This window comes from Panthera tigris, chromosome C2 (assembly GCF_018350195.1).
Source record: "Panthera tigris isolate Pti1 chromosome C2, P.tigris_Pti1_mat1.1, whole genome shotgun sequence".
Taxonomy (NCBI): Eukaryota; Metazoa; Chordata; class Mammalia; order Carnivora; family Felidae; genus Panthera; species Panthera tigris.
In genome coordinates this window covers 147146317-147169246 of record NC_056668.1, presented here as the reverse complement: position 1 = coordinate 147169246, position 22930 = coordinate 147146317, and the positions used below count along the sequence as shown (strand labels likewise).

Sequence of the window (22930 nt, the reverse complement as noted above, 5' to 3'; positions counted from 1 at the left end):
CAAGTTCCATATTAGTGGGTCACTACCAGATTATTTTTTAAGAGAAGGGAAAGGAAGAGAAGGAAAGAGAAGGGAGAAAGAAAACATGAGTCATTCCATTGCTTAAGGGTGTCATTTCATGAAGATTTTATTTCAGTTATACACACACACACACACACACACACACACACACTTTGGGTCACGCTGTCAAATGTATTTCTGTGCATATTGGTAAAAAAAAAGTTTGAAAGCCAGCGGATAAATGACATAGCTGTGGCAGTCAGGACCTGGTAAGAAGCAAAGAAGGTGAGTAACTTGCCCAGGGTCACACAGCAAGTAGGCAGTATTGCTGGGATAACGGAGCCTCTGTGCTGAACTGCTGGGCTGTTACTGATCACTTCTGAAGTCCTTTAAGTGGTCCTGGTCATCTCCTGGTTGTTCATCTCTGTGAGAGGGCGCTGGCTGTGAGCACAATTCTGTAGAAGGAATGCCTAGAAGACTCAAAATTTCAGGAGTTGGTTGGATGAAGGACCAGCTGTGGACTGTCCTGGGGACCTGAACCCCAGAATGAGAAGAGGCTGTAGGAGAAGAGGTGGGGATGGGAGAGGGGAGGGGGAGGGGAGGGGAGGGGCAGAAGAGGTGGGGGGGGAGGGGGAGGAGGGGCAGTGCCAGCAGGACAGGCATGGTTCTGAAACCAGTCCTCCTGAGAGAGGTAATGGCTGCTGCGTGGCATCTAGAGGTTGGACCTGTAGGGAGTTCTTCAGCCCAGTCTGTCCTTTGACGTGGTCCATTCTTCACAGGATAATAATAATGGCAGCTACCATCTTTTGAACTGTTGCTGTGTCCCTATGATTTCTTTATGAGTTTTAGACACATTAGCTCATTAAACACCCTCGTCAATCCTGGGAGATAGGTGCCATTGTCTCTACTGTTGTAGAAACAAGTGAAGAGCTAGGACACCCTGGCCTTCTCCCCCAGCTGGGCCTGAGGGCTAATGTGCTACGCATGGCTCTGTAGGGTGACTCCTACTGATGGCTCTTCCTCTCTACTGGTTCACCACCCCCTCCCCATGACTTTTGTGCCAACCTGGGGGTTTCTGGTGCAAATTCACCTGATACCAGCTCTCTGGCCATGACTGGCCCTGATTTGGTCTCTGTGGCCATTGATGATGCCCAGATTTTCGGGAGGGGGACTCTACCGTCATTGTCAGCTTTCTTAGGACATGAACTCAGGGAAAAACCTGTGGTTTCTTACCGGGTCCTGACTGCCACAACTATGTCATTGAACGCATTGGCTTTCAGACTTTTCTTTTACTGATGTGCTTAGCAATATATTTTGCATTGCGACTCCACATGTGTGTATATGTGTAACTCATAGGTTTTTTGAAATGATACTTATCCCTGTGAGATACATTAACTCATGTTTTCTTTCTCTCTTTTCTCTTTTATTCCTTTCCTTTCCTTAAAAACAAAATCTGATAGTGACCCAGACACTACATGGATTTCAGCCCACAAGGTGACAGTCTATTGAACTCCCCCCTCATTTTAATATGGCCATTCCCCCCTTCTTGAGCTTGGGTTAGTTTCCCAGGAATGAGGCCAATTTTGGAGGCAATGTGCCTGTTGTTGCATTTTCAAATCACTGTGCCACCCTGCTGACATCTACTCTGCATTCTGGACGGAGCTGGTGCACACTAATGCTTCTCCACGGGCCAGTGCCCCCCACCTGCAGCCAACCCCAGGGTGAAGGTGGTCAGGAGCCCCTGACCTGGACCAGCTGTCAGGGCCAAGGCCACCTCCCTGCTGTTCCATCTGGGGTAGGGTAGGAGGTGGTCCTTTGAGTCTTCTAGGCTGCCTCCACCAACTGCCTACCCTGACAGAGACAGATTCCCAAGGTGGGCATGCTGGACATGGCCTTCTTAGAACTGGGCTGCCCAGGGACTTCTGCAGTGGGAAGACATCTTAAGGGAGGCCATATGGCCAATCTCTACAGCAGACAGTGTGGAGGTTGTATTAATTTCCTCTTGCTCCTGTCTCAAATTACCACAAACTTGGCAGCTTAACACAGCGTCCATTTGTTCTCTTACAGTTCTGGTCAGAAGTCTGAAATCAGTGTCACTGGGCTCAAGTCAAGGTGTCGGTGGGGCTGCTTCCTTCTGGAGGCTTTAGGGGAGAAGCCGTTTCCAGCTTCGCTTAGCCACTGCATTTTTTGGCTTGTGGCCCCTTCCCCTACCTTCAGATAGCATCACTCCTATCTGCTTCACTCATCACATTGCCTTCTTTTCTGTAGTGAGATCTACCTCTGCCTCCCTCTTGTAAAGACACTTGCCGTTCTATTTAGGGCCCACCAAGTAATCCAGGATAATCTCTCCATCTCAGGATCCTTAATTCAATCACACCTGCAAAGCCCCTTTTTCTTTCTTTCTTTTTCTTCAAAGTCCCCCTTTTCAACACAAACTCTGCAGTTTCAAGGGATTAGGTCCTGGATATCTTAGGAGGCCGTTACCACGTTTACCACAGTAGTCATCCAACCTCCACTTTGAGGACCGTGAGTTACTCTCTGTCATCAGCTGGCCCAGTCCTGCACGGTCGGGCTAGGGCTCTGTGCTCCTGAGGGTCAAGTGAGACCAATGTGACCTTCAGATGCTTTCCCACTCCCATCTACCAAAGCAAGGCAAATCAATAGTTACTCGTTATTTAACAAATAAATGCTGTGTTCTACTACTTCCAGAGTTAGGATTATAGCTCTTTAATTAAGTTCCTTTTCGGGTCTGTGGAAATACAGGGAGCTGCAGAATCTCAGAAGTGGAAATAATTTAGAGCTTGTATAATCCAGGGGTTTCAAACTGGTGGCCCCTGGGCCAAATCAACTAGATTCTCCAGGTTTGGCCTTTGATGCTAAAGAGGGAGGTGAAGGAGCCTAGGAAATCTCTCAAGACAGAAGCTATGCATACAAGTGCATGAATTTCCACATAATTCTATTTTGCATGTCAGAAAGTGAACTTTGGTCCGACCATTTGCATCTCTTCTGTAACACAATGAATTTCTGAGAGCTAGGGAGGCTTTCCTGCTAGCTCTGACACTCCCAGGTAAGTGGATAAGCTTCACACAGGTCCTCAGGAATGCAAATAGGAAAAACACATTAATACTTGGTAAACACTGCCCTTCTTAACATTTGTTGTTTTACAGTGCTACTCCCATGAGATTAACTGTATAATCATCCAACAGATGTCTGGGGTTATAGACAATTTAGTTTTAGTTGTTTAGTTGGGGGGCAAAATGGGGCATAGAGGACACTGAAGACTACTTTCTCTTGGTTTCATAGTTTTACTTTTTAAAGTCTTCTTCTGGACCCATTTCCTGAACTGAATATTACTTTTTTTTGAAGACAGGGAAATTTCCAGTCTTTTGGACCCCACAGCACCACGGTGCACCAGTAGAGGTACCCAGTAGATGCCTGTCACAGGAGACAAATGGAGTTTAGCCTACATTTTCCTGCCTGGGAGAGCTCTCTCCTTGGCTCTTCATCCCCCTTTCCACCTCTGCCCCTCCCCTGCCCGCCAGATACACCATTCCAGATGCCCCAGTGTTGGGAACGCCCAGCACTGGATATTCACGTTGACAGAACTCTGTCTGACCAGAGCTCTGGCATTGTGGGACCAGTCCAGAAAGCCTGTCCTGGGTCAGATGCAGAGAGAAGTTGTACTTCATGACGCAGGAGAGGAGCAGAACCTTTCCAGTGTCTCTTCTTGGTGGAACTTGGTGGGGATACACAGTCCAGGATAAGAGATCATTCCTTCTAACACTCGATGCAACTCAATCCAAACAGCATGCGGTCACATCAAGCCCGAAATGGGTTTGGCCCCACCAGACCAGGGCAGGAGGCCAGAACAGAGGAAAAGGAGCCAGATGTTACGAAATACTGCTCTGCGCTCAGAGGGCTCACATAGCCCTTAGCAAGTATATGGGCAGGGATACAGTGGTTGTTTATTTATTTATGAACACAAAGCTGCAGATGGGGAAACATTGATCGACCCGATCCCTTTCACAAGAGAAGAACTGAGATTCAAGTTGCAGGAGGCGAGGGGTTGGTGGTGGTGGATAGCTACTGACTTCCAGGAACACCTACTTTTGCCAAGAGCCTCAGTGAGAAATTAGAGAAGGTGAGGAAGGTAGGGGCGAAGGTGGGAACAGGTGGGCCTCTGGGGGTGTAATTAGACCATGGGCACTGGGGACCTTTGGGGCAATCATACATGTGCTTTAAATTTTGTGTGACAAAGAGAGGGCAGTCAAACTTGCTTTGGAGAAAGAATTTCTGAGAGCTGGGGAGGCTTCCGCACCTTGGGTCCTCTTACCCTGGAGGCTACAGGGATCAGGCCTGCTGCCTCTCCCCTCAGCCACCCTCTCTCCCACCTGAATTGTTTCCTGCTGCTCTCGATGCAGCTCCCTGTCCTGTTTTTTTCATGTTACACACACCTTCCTTTCCGTTTTGGATTCTTTTTACTACTGGCAACTTTGCTGATTAGAAATCTGGCGTTAATTATTGCTAATCTCCTTCCAAATGTTAATGGAACGAGGTAGGTCTGTGTTCAAACTTTCCTCTCCCAGAATCCCCTGTAGATGGTCTGGTGTGTGTCTCAAGGCTGAGTGTGCTACAAGAATTTCCCAACTTGAGACAAAACACTCAACATCTGTTCTAATGTTGAAGGAAAAACTGATGTGTATTAGTTTCCTTCTTAAGGGATTTTCAAGGGTAATTTTGATCAAGACTTAATTTTTGCCTAATTTGCTCTATTAGAACCTAACTTTCCTGGAAATTGGAATGCCACCCTATTACAAATTGTATGCTTGCCTTTGTGTTTGGATTTACAGTTGTGTTGATCTAAGTGATACGGTGCTGTTTATCCTTTAGTGTAGCATTTCTCTAACACTGTAGACTCCTGGGGTTCCAAGGATCTATGCCTCAGTTCAGATCTGTGCTGTTCAGGATTGTAGCCACCAGACACATATTGAAATGTGGCTGGTCTGAACTGTGATGTGCAGTATGTGTGAAATACACATTGGGTTTCAAAGACGTATTACGAAAAATGTAAAACATCTCAATTTTATATTGATACAATGTTGAAATGATAATATTGCGGATGTATTTGGCTAAGTAAAAAATATTATTAAAGTCAATATCACCTGGCTCTTTCCCCTTTTTATTTAGTTATTAAAAAATTTTTTTTAATGTTTATTTTTGAGAGAGAGAGAGAGAGAGAGAGAGAGACAGAGCAAGTAGGGCAGGGGCAGAGAGAGGGAGACACAGAATCCAAAGCAGGCCCCAGGCTCTGAGGTGTCAGCACAGAGCCCGACGCGGGGCTCAAACTCATGAGCCCAGCCAGAAGATCATGACCTGAGATGAAGTCGGAGGCTTAACTGCCTGAGCTACCCAGGTGTCCCTCCCCTTTTTAAAATGTGGCTACTAGAAAATTTAAAATTCCATATGCAGTTAGCATTATATTCTTATTAGACAGTGCTGAATTGAATAAACACTGGCTCATAGCAGAATCTCATTCTTCAGTTCTTCCATTATTTTCGTTTTGAGAGAGAGGACAAGAGTACGTGAGCGGGGAAGTGGGGCAGAGGGAGAGGGAGAGAGAGAGAATGTTAAGCAGTCTCCATGTTCAGTGTGGAGCCTAACACAGGGCTGGAACTCACTATGGTGAGATCATGACCTGAACTGAAATCAAGAGTCAGATGCTTAACCGCCCCAGTTCTCATATTCTTAATAGTCAAAACCAGCAATTCCCAATCTCTTGTTTCCTGACCTTGTTTCCCCTGATTTTCATTTCTGAACATTTGAGGACTATAGGTGTTCATTAGACTCTGATTTTCTCATTCAAATGTACCTGTTCTCTGATTCATTTATTTCTGACAAGAGTCTCTAGATTGTTGACCTCAATCTTGGTGATTCGCCTGATTTACACAAGAAAATATTTATTTTATTTGGTCCCATATCCCCTTCAAATCACCTTCAGTACACTGGGGGGTAAGTATGCATTTTTGAAAAATAACAGATAAACGTAGTCAAACTCAGATTATTCCTTGCCAGAGTCATTTTTTGTAATGAAGAAACAGACTATTTCTACATTAGAGGTCTCCAGGGCGGGGCTTATGCGCCTCAGGGATACACTAGATAATTCACTGGATTACAGTATAAAAAATATTAAAACTTCTGTTTACATTTGTTTTACCTGATCCTTTTCTAATTTTTCAGTTCTTGTTCATGTTTTACAATGAACATATTCATTTAGCACTACCTGCTTACAGTTTGTAAATATTGGGTAAACTAATGTGGGAAGTATTAGAGGGATGTGCTCAAAATTTACTAGTAAGTGTTTATCATCAAAAGGTTTTGAGACTACTGGTCCAAAGGAGGTAATTTCCCCCCTAGTGTACATTGAATCCCACCACTGTGTTAGTGACTCTTTTGAATATATGCAATTCATTCCTTCCTTCCTTCCTTCCTTCCTTCCTTCCTTCCTTCCTTCCTTCCTTCATTCTTGAGGATCTACTAGGCAGCTGTTGCTTTGGTCCCGTAATTTACTTGACTTCTGGGAGCCTGGATTCTGAATCTGTTGTTTTCCTACCGGCCTCATGGCTGGCAGAAGTTTTGGCAGGCCTTGAGGTGTTTGGGGGTGAAAGAATGAGTGACGGAGGCCTTTTTTCCTGGGCTTGCCAAGATGGTCTTTTAGTGCTTAGCATATCTTCACCGAGGACTAATGTGTGCCATTTCTAAATTTAACATTCTTCTCTTTACTTTTTTTGTAAGTTGTGTTTTCTGGGGCCCTTCTCCGTTTCAGTTCTTTTCCTAGCTGAGAACCATCACTTGTTGCAACTTATTTGGTCTTCATTCCCATCCCAAGCACAAGCTGTTGTTATTCATGCAACCAGGAGGTTTCTGTCACATCACAAGGGATTGCATCCCTGAAGTTATGTTATGGAAGCTAAGCAGCAGAACTGGCCAGACATTCATGGAATCATTTGCCTGGGGCGAACTAGATTTAAATCCGAGCCTCACAAGAACTTCAAGTCACCTCCAAGTAACCTTCAGTCCCCATCTCAGCCATAAACCCCCCAAGGTCAAATATCTATGGTGCCTTTACCTGTTCAAAATGCTTTTCTTCAAAGGTGCCAAGGAGAGCATTTACCTGGGCAGGTTAAGGAAGGGTGGGAGGAGATAAAAAGAGATTTTCATTTTTAAGAAGGACTTTTCTCCGTCCTTAAGAACCCACTGTGTAGACCACCATTTACAAGACTAAGCTGGCTTATTGGACTTCACATCCACCGAACTGCTGCAAATATAGACTGTGTGAAGCCAAAGGGCGTTGTTGAAAGGGGCACAAAATCCCAGGTTCCTTTGCCATGCTTATCCCCTCCCTAAACTCACCTCTATCTCCCAGGGCTTCCTTCATCATTGTGTGGTAGAGTGAAAAAGTACGTGGGTTTTGGGAAAAATTCAAATCCTGTCTGCCACTGACCGGCTTTGTGACCTTGAGCAAGGTCCTTCTCTAAATCTTTCTCTACCGTTCTGTACAATTTCTATAATTGTAAAAATCATCACATTAGTACATACACTGTGGGGAGTGGCTATTATTAATCGAATCTGCTGTATTCACCTCTCAAGTCAGATATGCTCAATTTCCTGGCTATAGTCTTTTATTTTTTTACTTGAGATATAGCTGACATACAATGTTATGTTAGTTTCAGGTGCACACCATTGTGCCTCAACAAGTCTATCCCTTATGCTCGCCGCAAGTGTATTCTTAGCTACACTCCTAAGAAAGCTTGAGCTGGAAGAAACGTGGGCACCACCTGGTTCTGGAAGGAGCAGGAGGCTTAGAACCTGTCTGGTTTTGAGATTAAGCCATAGACCTAATTTAAGGAAAACAAATTTTTTATTATTTTTACATTTATTTTAGAGAGAGAGAAAGAGTGCCAAGCAGGGGTAGAGGGAGAGAAAGAGAGAATCCCAAGCAGACTCCACCCTCAGCACAGAGCTCGACTCAGGGCTCGATTCCATGACCCTGGGATCATGACCTGAGCCGAAATCATGAGTCAGATACTTAGCCAACTGAGCCACCCAGGTGCCCTGAGAATAAGAAATTATTAGAGAACTGCTTCTGATGTTCCCTCTCAAGTATGCACAGATCTGAGTGGGTCGAATGGTGGCATTCTCTCACTGATATTCTTTTATTTAATGAAGTAGGACATGAGATAAAGTTATTTTCACTTTGAAAGAAAAGTAAACATAGCCTGGAAATGTTTTTATTTTCCCTCAATTTTCCCCATTGCGAAAAGGCTGCACTCTACCCTTGATCTCACACAAGCCTTATTTCACAGATGAACTGAGCAGTCTCAAAGGGGTGAGCCTCCTTCGAACGCAGGGCCTGCCCCAGGGACCCAAAGGCAGTCTTTTACGATCCGGGCTGGAGCAGAGGCTTTAGGTGGCAGCCTCTTCCCAGGGTGGCACAGTGATTAGGTCAGTGGCTCTGGAGCCAGACTGCCTGGGTTCATGTCCTGGTGCTGTCCTTGCTGGCACTGTGACCTTTGGGTCACCCTGATTCTCTATGCCTTGTTTTCCTCACCTGTAAAATGGGACAGTAATACTAATACCTATCTTATAAGACTGGCATACAGATTAAATGAGTTAAGAGAAGTAAAGTTCCTCACACAGGCTCAGGCACACAGTGAACACTGAATAAATGTTAGTCATCATTGCTTTTTTTTTTTCTTTTTCCTGGAAATTGGCTGGGCCAAAAATTACAGGGGCAAAAGTGCTTTCTTGCCTTGAAGTTGCTGATGTGGAAGGAAAATCACAACTCTCCAATGAGGCTGAGCAAGGGGGCCTGGCTAGGTGGTGGCTTAGGAGACAGGCAACCTGGGCTTCTGCCCACAGTGGTACAAAGAGCTCCAGGCCCCCAGGACCTAGCAGATCTTACTGGGAGAGGGACGCTGTGTGCCTAGAAGTTCTAATGGGCTGTGCCTGTCGCCTTTGCCCCCGGAGGCTTATGCCAGATCAGTTTCCCCCGCCTGGAGCCTGACTCTGGGTTCAGCCAAGGAAAGCAGAATTTGACCAGGTCTAGCATGCAGTATGACTCACAGGACTGACATGTGGTTTTAATCCGGCCCTCTGAAAATATGCTTATGTATTCCCTTTCACTCTACTCATGGTTTTGTTATGAAAATTATTCAACTGTTCTTTAAAAAATGGAACAGAAACTCCAAATTCAAAATCTCTGCCAGTCTTAACTCAGAGCCTGAGTGATGATGAATCAGTGATCAGCCAGTAGGGATCGTTTCGTTTAGAAGAGAGCAGAGGTCGGGGGGCAGAATGGAGGGGTCTTTCACACCTTTAATAATGATTCCGGAACCAGGGCCAAACATGAGTTTTATTAAACGTGCGCATGGGTGCGTGTGCACACACACGCACATGCACACACACACAATCACATGGCTTCCCTCTGCCTGTTCTCCCACCAAGAAACACTTTACAAATACTTTGTAATTTTATCTGTTTTGATGGAGAGAGGAACCTGTGACCTCTGTCTTCTCTCCACCTCTCCTGCTCAGCATGTTATTCCATCACCCGTGGCAGTTGAGTGGAGGACCAGGGTTTTGTCGTCCTTTTCTGACATCTGGGAGTTGAGAAAAGATGGCTTTGCCTCTGTCTCTGTCAGTTGGTTCCCGTGCAGCAGCCGGTGGGAATCACAGTTGTTAAGCACAGGGGGACGTCAGGGTTCAGAGCAGGGAATTCTGGGAAGTGGTCTGGGGTAGAGAGGGCTAGGGCCCAAAAGTAAATCCTGACAGGATTTTCTCAAAGTAGAACATTCCTTTCTCTGTGACCCTTTAGAAATGAGAAAAAGTCTCCTGCTGGCTGTTACAGTACAAACCGTAATTGAGTCCTTTCCTCTAGTGTCCTTGTTTCTGAAATTGACTCTGTGCAAAGGCCGCCAGTTTGTACTGGAATTCTTCAAAAAAGTCCTTCTCAAAAGGTCTCTCCGGTTTCCATTTCACAGAAGGCTCCCTCAATGCCATCTGCCCATCTTATGGAATAAACTTGTTCCTGGGATGTGTTTGTGACCAGGGTGTACTGTCGTTATCTTCATCACAGCCTGAGTCCATCTGTAGTGACAGCACTACGCCCTTATTAGTCAAGGGAAAGGCACTGCGCTTCATTACTAAACTGCCTTGCTGTTATCTGACCAGGGGCACACATGGAGCCCAACAGAAACCACCAAAAAATCTGTATTAGTTAAGTTTTGCTGTGATAATTCTGCATTGTGAACAACCTTACAATCTCAATGGCTTACGATATACACCTACAGCTTGGTTCAAGGTCTATGTGTAGTTTAGGCCCAGTGGGTATGACTGGTTTAGCTCCAGGCGGGGGATGGGGTTCATCTGGGGCCTATGCCTCTCATACTGGAGGACAAGTTTGCAAGGAGGAAGGTCAAACCACACAAGCACATTCGAAGCATCTATTAGGATGTGGCATATGTGATGTCCACTAATATTCCACTGGCAAAGCAAGTCATGTGGCCAAAGTCAAAGACAGTGGGTGGGGAGGTATATTCTCTTTTCAGTGAAACCATGGCAAGGTGAGGAGGAAGGAAGAATAGTGAAGAAATATCACCAATATCACTGCCTTTCATGTTGAAGGGCTATCTTCCACCCTCTATGGAGGCAGTGATAGGGAGTTTGGGAGTGGCTCCTGTCCCCAGCACAGCACTTTCCTGTGGCCTGGGTTCTTTTCTACTCTCCTGGCTTTCAGTGGCCTGGGCTCTTTTCTACTCTCCTGGCTTTCCTTCCCACAGTTGCTGTGGAACCCAAACCCCACTCTTGTCAAAATCTCAGTCTTTTCCTTTTAGTCCCTCCACATATTTCCTTTCTGGCTCCTACCCTTTCTCTCCTCACCTTCCAACATGTTTTTTTTTTTTTTTAATGTTTATTTATTTTTGAGAGAGAGAGAGACAGAGAGTGAGTGGGGGAGGAGCAGAGAGAGAGGGAGACACAGAATCCAAAGCAGGGTCCAGGCTCTGAGCTGTCAGCACAGAGCCTGATGTGGGGCTCGAACCCATGAACTGTGAGATCATGACCTTAGCCGAAGTTGGACACTTAACTGACTGAGTCACCCAGGTGCCCCTTCCAACGTGTTTTTAAGCCAAGCAATTCCTTCCTGTTCCATCCTTGATATCTTTGGATGGACAAGACCTTTCCCATTGCCAAGGTGGTCTCCTCTTAACTTACATTTGTAGTTTTATGATGAAAGAGTTTCTCTTTCAGCCTCTGCCTTGAACTGTGCTCCCAAATATCCCATTTTTTACTCTGACATTACAATATGCCAAGTGCAGGAAAAGGGATGGGTATATTTTTCAGATCCCAGAAAGGTAAAGGGTGTTCAGAGAGTGGAGGGAGAAACATCGATCCCACTACTCATTTAAATGTACTAAGCTGGGGCACCTGGGTGGCTCAGTTGGTTGAGCATCTGACTTCAACTCAGGTCATGATCTCACCGTTCATAGGTTTGAGCCCCACGTCAGGCTCTGCGCTGACAGCTCAGAGCCTAGAGCCTACTTCAGATTCTATGTCTCCCTCTCTCTCTGCCCTTTCCCGCTTGTGTTCTCTCTCTCTTAAAAATAAATAAATAAACATTTTTTAAAAATAAATTAAAAAAATAAATGTACCAGGGGCGCCTGTGTGGCTGTCAGTTAAGTGTCCGACTTCAGCTCAGGTCATGATCTCATGGTTTGAGAGTTCGAGCCCCACGTCGGGCTCTGTGCTGACAGCTGGAGCCTGCAGCCTGCTTCAGATTCTGTGTCTCCCCCTCTCTCTACCCCTCCCACTCTCATGCTGTGTCTCTCTCTGTCTCTCAATAATAAATAAACGTTAAAAAAATAAATAAATAAAAATAAATGTACCAAAGCCCTTTACATATTTTGACTCATTTCTTTCTCATGGCCATCCTTGGAGAGAGGAATTATCTCATTCTCTGACATTTTGTGACTGAGGAAACAGGGCAGAGAGGTTGTATAACTTGCCCATTGTCACACAGCTCAAAAGGGCAGAAACTGATTTAGAACTCAGCTGTGTTTTCCCCAAATCCTCCTGTTTAGCTACCCCCTTTTTTCAGTCCTCTTCCTCTGCAACTGTGAGTGGACATGACTGCCAGGCCAGCGGGCATCTTCTCCAAGGAATAAAGAGTGAGGAATGGAGGTTTGCGGAGGGGAGGAGAAATAGAGCAGCTGTAGAAATAGACAGTGAAGGTCACACCATTCCTCCTTCCAGGCCGCCAGCATCACTGCAGAACAGAAAAGATGGTGTGTGTGTGTTTTGGATGGGGAGCTTGGGGGCGGGCTCAGCTGGCAAGTATGTAGCAAGGGCATCTGTCGGTTGGGTCCCATCAGCAGACTTTCTAGTATATCTTGCTTCATTCCCCTTCCCCTTCTCTACCGTACTCTTTGTTATTCAGCTGGATATTTCTCTTCAGAGAAAGTTTTTTCAGTTTGATCAAAGCTGCTTTTCTTTTCCCAAAGCTTTACTTGGGTGGCCCTGTGGGGACATCTGCTCATGGCCGTTTTGAACTTTCTCTGTGCACAACCGCACAATTGCCAACTTTCCCCAGGTTGTCGGAAGCCAAGTAAGGCCGAAAAGAGGATCAAAACAGTCTGCCTTCTTCAAACATTTTTTAAAAGATGATTTATTTTTCTCTAGCGGCATCCAAAAGTTTAAGAATACAGATTATGAATCCAACATGAAAACATATTTTTCTTTTTAGAAGAGAAAAAAAAACCAAACAGACTTCTTTTTCTCTGCCCATTTCTCTCTTTAGTTTTAATTAAAAATATTGGTATTCTTGCCAATTGTGGGACCCTGGGCAAATGTTAGCACTCTGGATCTTTCTGTTTTCTCAGCTGTAAATTAGGAATGAAATGATTCCCATGTCCCTCATCTGCATGAGGATTAAAGGAGATAATAACTGATACACGATGAAAAGTTAGTATCAGTAAGAAGTGGGACCCAATGGCTTCATTTCTTGGTGTCTCCTCTATAGAAATCCTCATAGTTTCCCCAGAGCTGTATGTCCTGTGTGGTCGGTGCAGCACTGTTTGGCTCTAATAAAAATTGGGAATGATCTAAATATTCTCCCTGTGGAGGAACGATTAAAGAAATTATGGCATCTTCTCCCTGTGAACTATTATGCAGCAAGTTAAGTAACTCTATATAGACAGATACAGAAAAAGCTTCAGGACATATTGTTATGTCAACAGGCAAGTTGTGGAACAGTCTTCTCTCTTATGCTCAAAATAATTATCACATATGGTGGACGAAAAAATAATCTCCCAAAAGACATCCATATCTTAATCCCTGGAACCTGTGACTGTTACCTTATTTGGAAAAAAAGATTCTCTGCATATCTCAGTTAAGCATCTTGAGATGGGGAGCCTATCCTGGAGCCTATTATCCAAGCAGGCCCCCAGTGACATCGCATGTGTTCTTTTAAGAGGGAGGCAAAGAGAGATCTGATACACACAGAAAAGGAGGAGCACAATGGCCACAAATCAGAGTGATGGCGCATCAGTCAGGCTGAAGAATGCCAGCGGCCTCCAGAAGCTGGACGAGTTCTCCCCTAGAGCCTCCACAGGGAGCATGGCTCTGCTGGCACCTGGATTTCAGCTTCGTGAAACTGATACTGAACACATTTCTGTGTTTGAAGCCGTCAAGTCTGTGGATGTTGATTATGACAGTCACAGGAAGTTAATACACCGTGACATATGTGCACGTTTCGATGCAAAGAAAAGAAACAGACCTGGGAAGATGGTACATCCAGATTGTTGACTGCGGCTCCCCTCTGGGGAGGTGAAAAGATGTTCACATTTTGTTTGATTGTCTTAATATTACTTGGGTTTTTCACAGTGTTTATTTATGCATGTATTGTGTGTGTGTGTGTGTGTGTGTGTGTGTCTTTTAAATAGTAATAAAGACCAAATTAAAATATATCTAATCAGGACAAAATTTAGAATCTCACGTCAAAAGGATTATCAGATAAAGACATCTTAGGGGGTGACAAGAATCATTTGTTTTATGGAAAAAAGGCTCATTTCCACTGGAGACATTCTGTGGAACCACGAAGAATGCCTCTCAGAATTGTCCCTCTGAATGATGGAGACTGAGCATTTATCCACTGACTTTTGTCCCATTTGGGCTGAGGGTTGTCACCAAAGGCCTTAACTTCCCCTGTGCCTCCCTGAGAGCAGGCAAGAACATCGAGAGTGAATCAGGCACTTGAGGTGGGAAGCTGGCAGTGTGCAAGGGGATTGTCCACTGTAGGGGGCAGCTGCAATCAGTCATCAGTCGGCCAAGAGGACCATAACATGGGGCACAAAAGCATCTTCCATAGAGAGAAAGCTCCTGGAGCCCCAAGCAGGGAAGAACCCCAGAACTGGAGGAGCCCTTCTCACCAGCAGGCATGCAGTGCCCTAGGCCAGGGAACGGTGTTTGTCCCTCTCTAAAAACCCCTCTTGTCTGAGGGCCCATTTCATACAGAGCTTCCTGTGTGGCAGGCACTGTGATAGTCCCAAGACACAACAGCACATGAGCCAATGTCTCACTTGTGTGGATCAGTAGACTTTAAATGATCAAATATAGTAAAGAATGAAAGGGTGTGCTCAGGGAGGAGCAGCATATTATGGGAGCACATAGCTAAGGCATCCAGCCCATTGAGAGGCCTCTGTGGAAGGCTTCCCAGGGAGGTAGTGTCTGAACTGAGACCTAAATAATGAGAATGGAGGGAGAGGAGTGTTCCAGGCAATGGAACAGCATGGGTAAAGTGTAGATAGAGAGGGTCTGGCACTGTCTAGGAAATGAAAGACATTCAGTGTGGCTCAACCACTCCAGGCACTTAGACCTTCTTCAAAGAGGCTTTGAAGGATGTGACCCAGGGTGTGGAGAGTGGATTGCAGAGGAGCAGAGCTGGAGGGAGAGACCAATTAAGTATCCTAGTAAAGAAGAGGGTGTCTGGGCCTAGGGAGACAGAGTGGCCATTGAGAACTGAACTGATTCAAGAGATGTTTAGGAGGGAACATTTGCAGGACTTGGATATAGGAGGCAGAGGCAAGGGTGGAGTGGAGATCAGGGCCACATTTCTGGCTTAGATATCTGGGTGGATGGTGCTACCTTTCAGCAGGTTGGAAACTGAAGGAGGGACATGTTTAGAGGTGGGGGAGATGGTGAGTAAATTATATAAAGCAGAGAACTTCTGGTTGACCTAGTGATCCCTTCCCCTCTCTCTGACTCCTAGAAATCTGTGAGAGCTGGGCCACCTCTCTTCCTGTTCCACGGCACTCTTTAAGGGTGGTGTCTTGGGGGTGCTAACTGGTCAGCATACCTGCAGGAGGCATTCAGTTTCCACAAAGCTAGTGAATAGATCTTGTGAAAACGTACAGAGGGAGCAAAACTCTTGGACTTCCCAGAGCTGTCTGGGTACTGTGGCTCCTGACCATAGACATTGGAAAAAGTTGATTGTTCTGTGGCCTGCCCTAGTCACTGCATTCTGTTAGGGCATGTTCCTTTCTTCTTAAAAATGTGCCACCAAGGCCTGTTACTATGAACGTGGCTGCATAAACTGCATACTTGCCACTGTCTCCTGGAAACCATCTGAAAGCAACAAAGAGAATGGAAGACAAAATGAAAATTCCTTTTAAGGCTAACTCAGGAGACACCAGAATCCTTGGGAGCTGTGTAAAAAAGTGGTCAATTTCATGCAGAGCGGTGTTGGGAGACGTGAGAGAGGGGAGGAGAGAGCCCAGGGGTGGCAGATCCCAGAAAGCACCGATACAAATATAGCTGCGAAGCAAGGTCTCTATCTCGTCTTGTCTGCAAAAGAGGCTGTGAAGATGAGGGTGACTGTGGTTGCCCAGCAGTTCCACCTGGACCATTAAGATGAGAGAGGCAGAGGAGAGGACACACGAAGAACCATGCTCACAAGGCTGATTTGCAGGAAGCAGCCTGGCCGCGATTTCAGATTCACCTCAGGCCCGTCTATAGGAACCTCTTTCGATGGACTCATCCAACTTCCAAGAAGAGTTTGGCATCCATACGGAGACACTGTAAGGAAAAAAAGGAAACGATGAACAGCAAAGTTTATGAACAGATGAAGGTCAGTCACCCTGAAACAGGTGAAAATTTCTAGCAATCGCTTCACTATGAATTTGTAAAGCTCAATGAAAAAAAAAAATCCTCTCTGAAGGAACACTACAAAAGAGAAATGCAAGAACTCAAGAAAAAAATGGTAAGATAGCAGGAAGAGGTGAAATGTGATCTGGGAAGAAATGGGGAAAACTAGAAATTAACTGGAATAAAGTAGAAATTAGAAAGTACTCAAGGAAGGGGCGCCTGGGTGGCTCAGTCGGTTGGGCGTCCGACTTCGGCTCAGGTCATGGTCTCGTGGTTCGTGAGTTCGAGCCCCGCATCAGGCTCTGTGCTGACACCTCAGAGCCTGGAGCCTGCTTCGGATTCTGTGTCTCCCTCTCTCTCTGCTCCTCCCCTGCTCGTGCTCTGTCTCTCTCTCTCTCTCTCTCCTTCAAAAATAAATAAAAACATTAAAAAAAAAGAGAGAAAGTACCCGAGGAGAAAACATAATAAGCCAGACAGAATATAGACATGAGAAACATGAACAAACTGAAATGAAAATAGTTAGAAAGGATTAGAGAGAAAAGATGGAAGGATCCACAAGACAGACAACGGAGATCCAACATATATGTAATTAAAGAGCCTGGCAAAAAAAATAAAATAAAATAAAATAGTGGAATGGAAATCATACTTCAAACTTAGTCTAAGAAAACTTTGATGAAAAAAACTATTTAAATCTACCTTTTCTAACAAAGTGTATCACACCAAGAAAAACGGACCCAGGAAAGTCAACACCAAGATATATTCTAGTTACATCATTGGACCTCAAAGAAAACAAAAGATCACCTCACACCTGTCAGAATGGCTCTTGTCAAAAAGACAAGAGATAACAAATGCTGGGAGGATGTGGAGAAGAGGGAACCCTTCTGCACTGGTGATGGGATTGTAAATTGGCGCAACCACTGTGGAGAACAGAATGGAGGCTCCTCAAAAAGCCAAAAAAAAAATGGAACTATCAGACAATCCAGGCATCTCACTTGTGTGTATATATCTGAAGGAAATGAAATCAGTGTCTTGAAGAGATATCTCCACTTCTATGTGCATTGCAGCATTATTCAGAATAATCAAGATAAGGTAACAACCTAAGTGTCCACTGACAGATGAACGGATAAAGAAAAAAATATATATATAATATATATTATGTTTATATATTTTATATATATTATATATTACATATATATATATACACACACACACACACCACACACACATACACACACACACAACACAATATTATTCAGCCATAAAAAAAGAAGGAAATCCTGCCATTTGTGACAACATGGGTGGATCATGAGCATTATGCTAAGTGAAATAGACCAGACAGAGAAAGACAAATACTATATGGTATTTGTATGTGGAACCTAAAAATAAAATGTCAAACTCATAGAAACAGAGTGGAATGATGGTTGCCAGGCCTGGGAGAGGGAGGAAATGGGGAGATGTTGGTCAAAGAATATAGAGACTTTCAGTTATAAGGTGGCTGAGTTCTGAGGACCTAATGTACAGCAGGTGACTGTAGTTAAGAATACCATATTGTACACTTCAGATTTGCGGAGAGTAGATCTTAAGCATTCTCAACACACGCACACAAAGGTAACTATGTGAGGTGACAGGTGTGCTAAATAACTTGGCTGTGGTGATCATTTCATAATGTATATGTATATCAAAGTATACACTTTAAATATATACAGTTTTATTTGTTAATTATACTTCAGTAAAGCTGGAAAAAATGTAGAGAAAAAGAAAATTCTTATGGCAACTAGGCAGGGTATAACATCCATCTATTCAGTGGAGCAGGACCCACAAGCCATTCAGAGAAACTGTGACAAAATATTTTATTTCTAGTCAAGATTTCTTTCAGGTATGAATGCTATAGAAAAACAATTTTGAACATGAAGGAACTCAGAGAATTTTGTTCACATGCGCACTGCTTAAGAAAATTGTGGAGTTTTGGCTTCAGCTAACCGAGAAATAATGAAAAACTAGGGCAAAGGAGAAAGGAGCATGCAAAGAATGTATTTCACTGAAGAGCTAAGACCTGAACACATATGAGTATTGGACTAGTGGGATAGAAGGTACAAGTTTTATATTCTAACAATTTAAAAATAATACAAATATACAAATTTGGAAGGGGGAATCCAAGAAAAGATGGCAGAAAGAAAAAAACATGCTGTTCATTAATAACAGCTGAGAACCAAGGGATATCATTTAAAGCTGCCAGATGTAGTAGAAATGTAAGAAATTACATTGTACAAAGACAAACATTAAAATAGATAATGCAAGTGATTAATATTGAATAACAACAGAGTGGTAGGGGACAGAGGAGAGGGCAGGTACTAATTTTATGATTGTTCATAGTAGGGATTCAGAGCTACTGTTCAAAGAGGTAGATGATTAAGGGCAAACGATCATCAAGGTGTATACCACAAAACAAAAGTAAAGGTAACTGAAAACCTACTGAAAGAATTCCAAATTAGAAGTACAAAAATATGACAAAACAAAGACGAAACATGTACAGCATATCAAGTAACATAAATGGACCAAACCTACCTAGTGAAAGAACACAGAGCTATTTTGGTGGAAGTGTGTATGTATGGATGCATGTATGTGTCTGTGTATATATGTGTACATATGTGGGGGTGGGGAGATACAGAGCACACAAAGTCCTCTCCTCAACCTTTAGCCTATGGTAGACCATGAAGAGGAGAGAGATTCCAGATGGACTCCAGGTTTTGATAGCCCACATTTATGAGGAAGATCTTCTCTAGGCTTTGTCTCCCTGCCCTGTGTCCCTTGACTGGAGTGGAGAGAAATCAGAAACCTGCTTTCATCTGATTTCCCCACTGCGATTAAGCCTCCTGGTCCCCACCCTGTCGTGCCTCAAGCAGGGTGTTCAGCCTTGGGGCTGCATGATCCTGGGACATAGACCTACCTGCTGGCTCACAGCAGTATAGGTACCTTGGAGTCTGGAGAAGAGGGGTGGGGCCTGAGAACTTCCTTTTCTGACAAGTTCCCAGGGATACTGATGCCACTGGTCCAGGAACAATGTGTTTAAAAATCACTGTCCCAGGGGTGCCTGGGTGACTCAGTTAGTTAAGCATCCAACTCTAGATTTCAGTTCAGGTCATGATCTCACATCTCATGAGTTTGAGCCCCGCATCAGGCTTCATGCTGACAGTGCAGAGCCTGCTTCGGATTCTCTCTCCCTCTCTCTCTCTTCTTCCCCTGCCCCCACCATGAAAATAAGTAGATAAACTGGAAAAAAAAATCACTGCCCAGAGTGTGTCCGTGCCCACACATGTGGAGCAGGTGCTACCACGTCGGTGTGCCAAGAAAGGCCAGGGCATCCGACTTCCTTTTGAGCAGGTGGTGCAGGCAGAAGTACCTAGGCAAGGACTTAGTCACATGGTTACACCTGGCTGCAGGAGAGGCTGGGCAATGGCGCCTGTAGTGGGGCAGTCTGTGCCCTAAAAAAGGGAAAAGGGAAAAGCTTGCTTGTGGGAGACGATTAGAGGTTTACGGCGTGGGCCCTAGGATTCACATGGAGATGAAGAGAGAGGGTCCAAGCGCTCAGTGGTGAGGGACAGATGTGAAAAAAAGATGCTTACGGTGCTTGGTTCTTAGTGTCATAGCGGCCCTTTATTCAAGGGGGAGGAGCCCAAGGCGGCCTGCAGCCATCAGCAAAGGCTGCCCGCGAAGGCAAGGCAAGAGCTCAGCTTTGAAGCAGGACTGCACTTGGCTGTGGTTGCCCATTCCTGCCTCGAAGACAGCTAGGTGTACTCCGCCATCTCTGCCCTCTTTGTGCCCCCAAGATGTTCATTCACTGCTCCTGTTGTTTTGTGGGTTGGGCCGGATGTTTTCCCAGGTCTCAGACTCTCTTTTTCTATCCTGTCCCCCAGGCATCTTGGCTCTGGAGAAAGCTGCGTGGCAAAAGGCGGCTGGTGATGGCATTCTGCCTCTTGATGACTCTGTCTGCGGTGGCTGTCACTCGCTTCCCCCCACAGCATCCTGCTACTGGCCCAGACCCTGGTCCCATGGAGCCCCAGGAGGTAACGGGTGCCCTTGGCCCCCACAGCCGGCAGGCTCTGAGCTCCGGCTGGAGGCAGCGGGCAAGAGACCTAGGGCTCTGGAGAGGCTGGGCCTTGCCTAGCCCCATGTGTGCTGGGGAGCAAGGCCACAGAGGGCCAGTGGACAGAAGCAGGAAGTCCCTGGGAGGGGACAGCAGGCGTCCAGGGAGGGTCAGAAGGGACATTACTTTGGCACCTCTAGGAGATTTGAGACTCAGTACCCGGCGTATTGTGCTCCTGGGGGAGGATGAAGTTAGGAGTCCAGGAGCCAAAGACTTGGGTCCCCCCTGGCATGATGGTCTCATCAGAGAGGCACAGAATGAAACTGGCACCCTGGTTGGCCCCCTCACAGGACATGGCATGACGGCTTTACAGGCTTGGAAAGCTACCGCTGGACCGACCCTCCGGTCCCACCCAGCAGAAGGCAGGAATCTTCCAGGATTGACTGGTGGGCGACAAACAGGGCATCCCACACCATCTGCAGGGGCTCGTCGGTGGCCTGGCTCTGTTGGGGAGCTGCAAGGATCTGTCTGGTGTGAGGCTGAGACCCCTGGTCTGTTGACCGGCTTGAGGACCAGTGGGCAGGCTCCCCCGTGGCTCACAGAGCATGATGTGCAAATGCTCCGGCTGTTGGCCCAGGGGGAGGTGGTGGGCAAAGCCAGGGTGCCTGGCCATGGGCAGGTGCTGCAGGTTGGCTTCTCCAATGCGGGTGCCTCTCGGGACATGTCTTCTGGGCTCAGCCATCTCTGCTCCCAGGGGCTCTGCGGCCTGATCAAGAGGCCTGGGGACCTGCTGGAGGTCCTGGCCTTCCACGTGGACCGTGTGCTGGGGCTGCACCGGAGCCTACCTGCTGTGGCCCGGAACTTCCGGAGCTCCCTGCTGCCCTACCGATACACAGATGGCAGCACGAGGCCCGTCATCTGGTGGGCGCCCGATGTGCAGCACCTGGGTGACCCAGACGATGACCAGAACTCTCTGTCCTTGGGCTGGCTCCAGTACCAGGCCTTGTTGGCACGCGGCTGCAGCTGGCCAAGCCAGGCCCCCTGCCTGGGCCTCCACCACGCCGAGTGGGCACGCCTGGCACTCTTCGACTTCCTGCTGCAGGTAGGTGGGGCTGGGCATGGTGAGGCTGGAGAGCAGCAGAAGCAGGGGACTGGGGATGAACTGAGACACTGGAGTTGCCCGCTTGAGGATGGTTGGTGACTCCCCCTCCAATCTTTGTGTTTTGACCACCACGCACCTGTTTTCGTTATTTTTCTGCTTTTGCATTTATTCATCCAGTGGTATGCTGGAACCAGCTCATGTGGGCTTACAAGAGCTGATTGCTAAAATTTTCAGGAATTTTGTGACCTGGTTGAGAAACACAGGCATTATTAAACATTAAATTCCATCAACTAACAATATGATAAGTTACTGTTGAAAAAAAGGTAATAAATGCTCAGAACCCATTAATTCCTAATGATTTCACTGTATTTTACTACAACCTATGCTTTTTAGGTTATTTGCATTTATATAGTAAATATCGTATGATGGCGAGCTACTGCACATCTCCTGTCAACTCCACATTCGGTCATGTTGGTAGCTTGAAATTGGCCAGGGTGGGAGTATTTACACCATGGGAGTCAGCAAATGCTACAAATATGGACTCCCCACTACTTCCAAGAGCTGGTTGTTAAACATTTATCTGCACATCACTGTTGATAACGTCATATCCTTGAATCAACTAGGATTGAAGACGGTTGCCGAGTTTAAAAAAGAAAGGAAGTAATGGGGAGAGGGAGAGACATAGAAAGATAAAGGGATGATACTTGGGCACTGAAAAATGAGAAAGGACTCCAGCCACAAGGTCAACTGAGCTCCTTCCTCTGCCAGAAGTTAACCCTGGAGTCTCTGGGGATCCTAGGGAAGGATTGGGCAGTCAGGACACAGGAGTTAACTGGGGGACTGCAGGCATTGGCTATTTACTAACTGTAAACAGCATGGCTATTCTGGGGCCTGTGCACTGGATGTCAGCTGAGACATACGTGTGGAAATGTGTCCAGAAGGATATAAAGACAAAAAGGAAAGACAAAAAGCTCAAAATGGGTGAATATGTGTACTAGATGCAGACTGAGCCAGCCCCCGTTTCTGTAGCGATGCCTATTGAAGAAAGACACCAACATGAGCCCTAGATTCACCTACTGGGGTGAGTGGATGAGCCACAGGACAGGATTCAGGCAGCCAGGGGATGTCATGCTGTATTTGGTCCACACAGGGTTGGTCCACAATATGTTTTCAGAAAATTCTTAGACAACATGTAATACTTTGGAGATTTCCCATAAAAATCCAGCTTCCTTTGAAACATTGGATGGTTTAGTAACATTGGGCCTCCCTTCCCATATGGCAGTAATCAGCCTGAGCTGAGTAGTCATGCCATGCTCTCCTTTTGGCCATAGGCCCTACCTCCTTATTTTCTGACATCCACCTCTTGCCCCTTCCCCAGAACCGTGAATGCTACCTGTCAGTCAGTGGATATTTGTTTCCAGTCAGCGAGCTAACTGGTCTCCTGAGGTACTTCAGGCTCCTCCAGTCTGTGTCTCTAAGCTTTGTGGAAAGAGGAATGTGGAGCTCAGTGATCAGTATGGGCTGATAGATAGACCTGGGCTTGAACCC

The 22930-nt window shown here is 45.8% G+C and overlaps 1 protein-coding gene across 2 annotated transcripts in view; it reads left to right on the top strand.

Moving 5' to 3' along the window:
* Window positions 1-22930, top strand: part of GASK1A (golgi associated kinase 1A) — a 56706-nt gene that overhangs the window by 15765 nt on the left and 18011 nt on the right. Inside the window, exons 1-2 of one of the 2 annotated variants that reach the window (XM_007075077.3) lie at window positions 4027-4141; window positions 20111-21382. In XM_007075077.3, the coding sequence (XP_007075139.2) occupies window positions 20156-21382 (1227 nt within the window). In that variant the 5' untranslated portion in view covers window positions 4027-4141; window positions 20111-20155. Of the gene's footprint in view, window positions 1-4026; window positions 4142-20110; window positions 21383-22930 lie in introns of those variants that run through there. The other variant, XM_007075076.3, reaches the window with a different exon arrangement.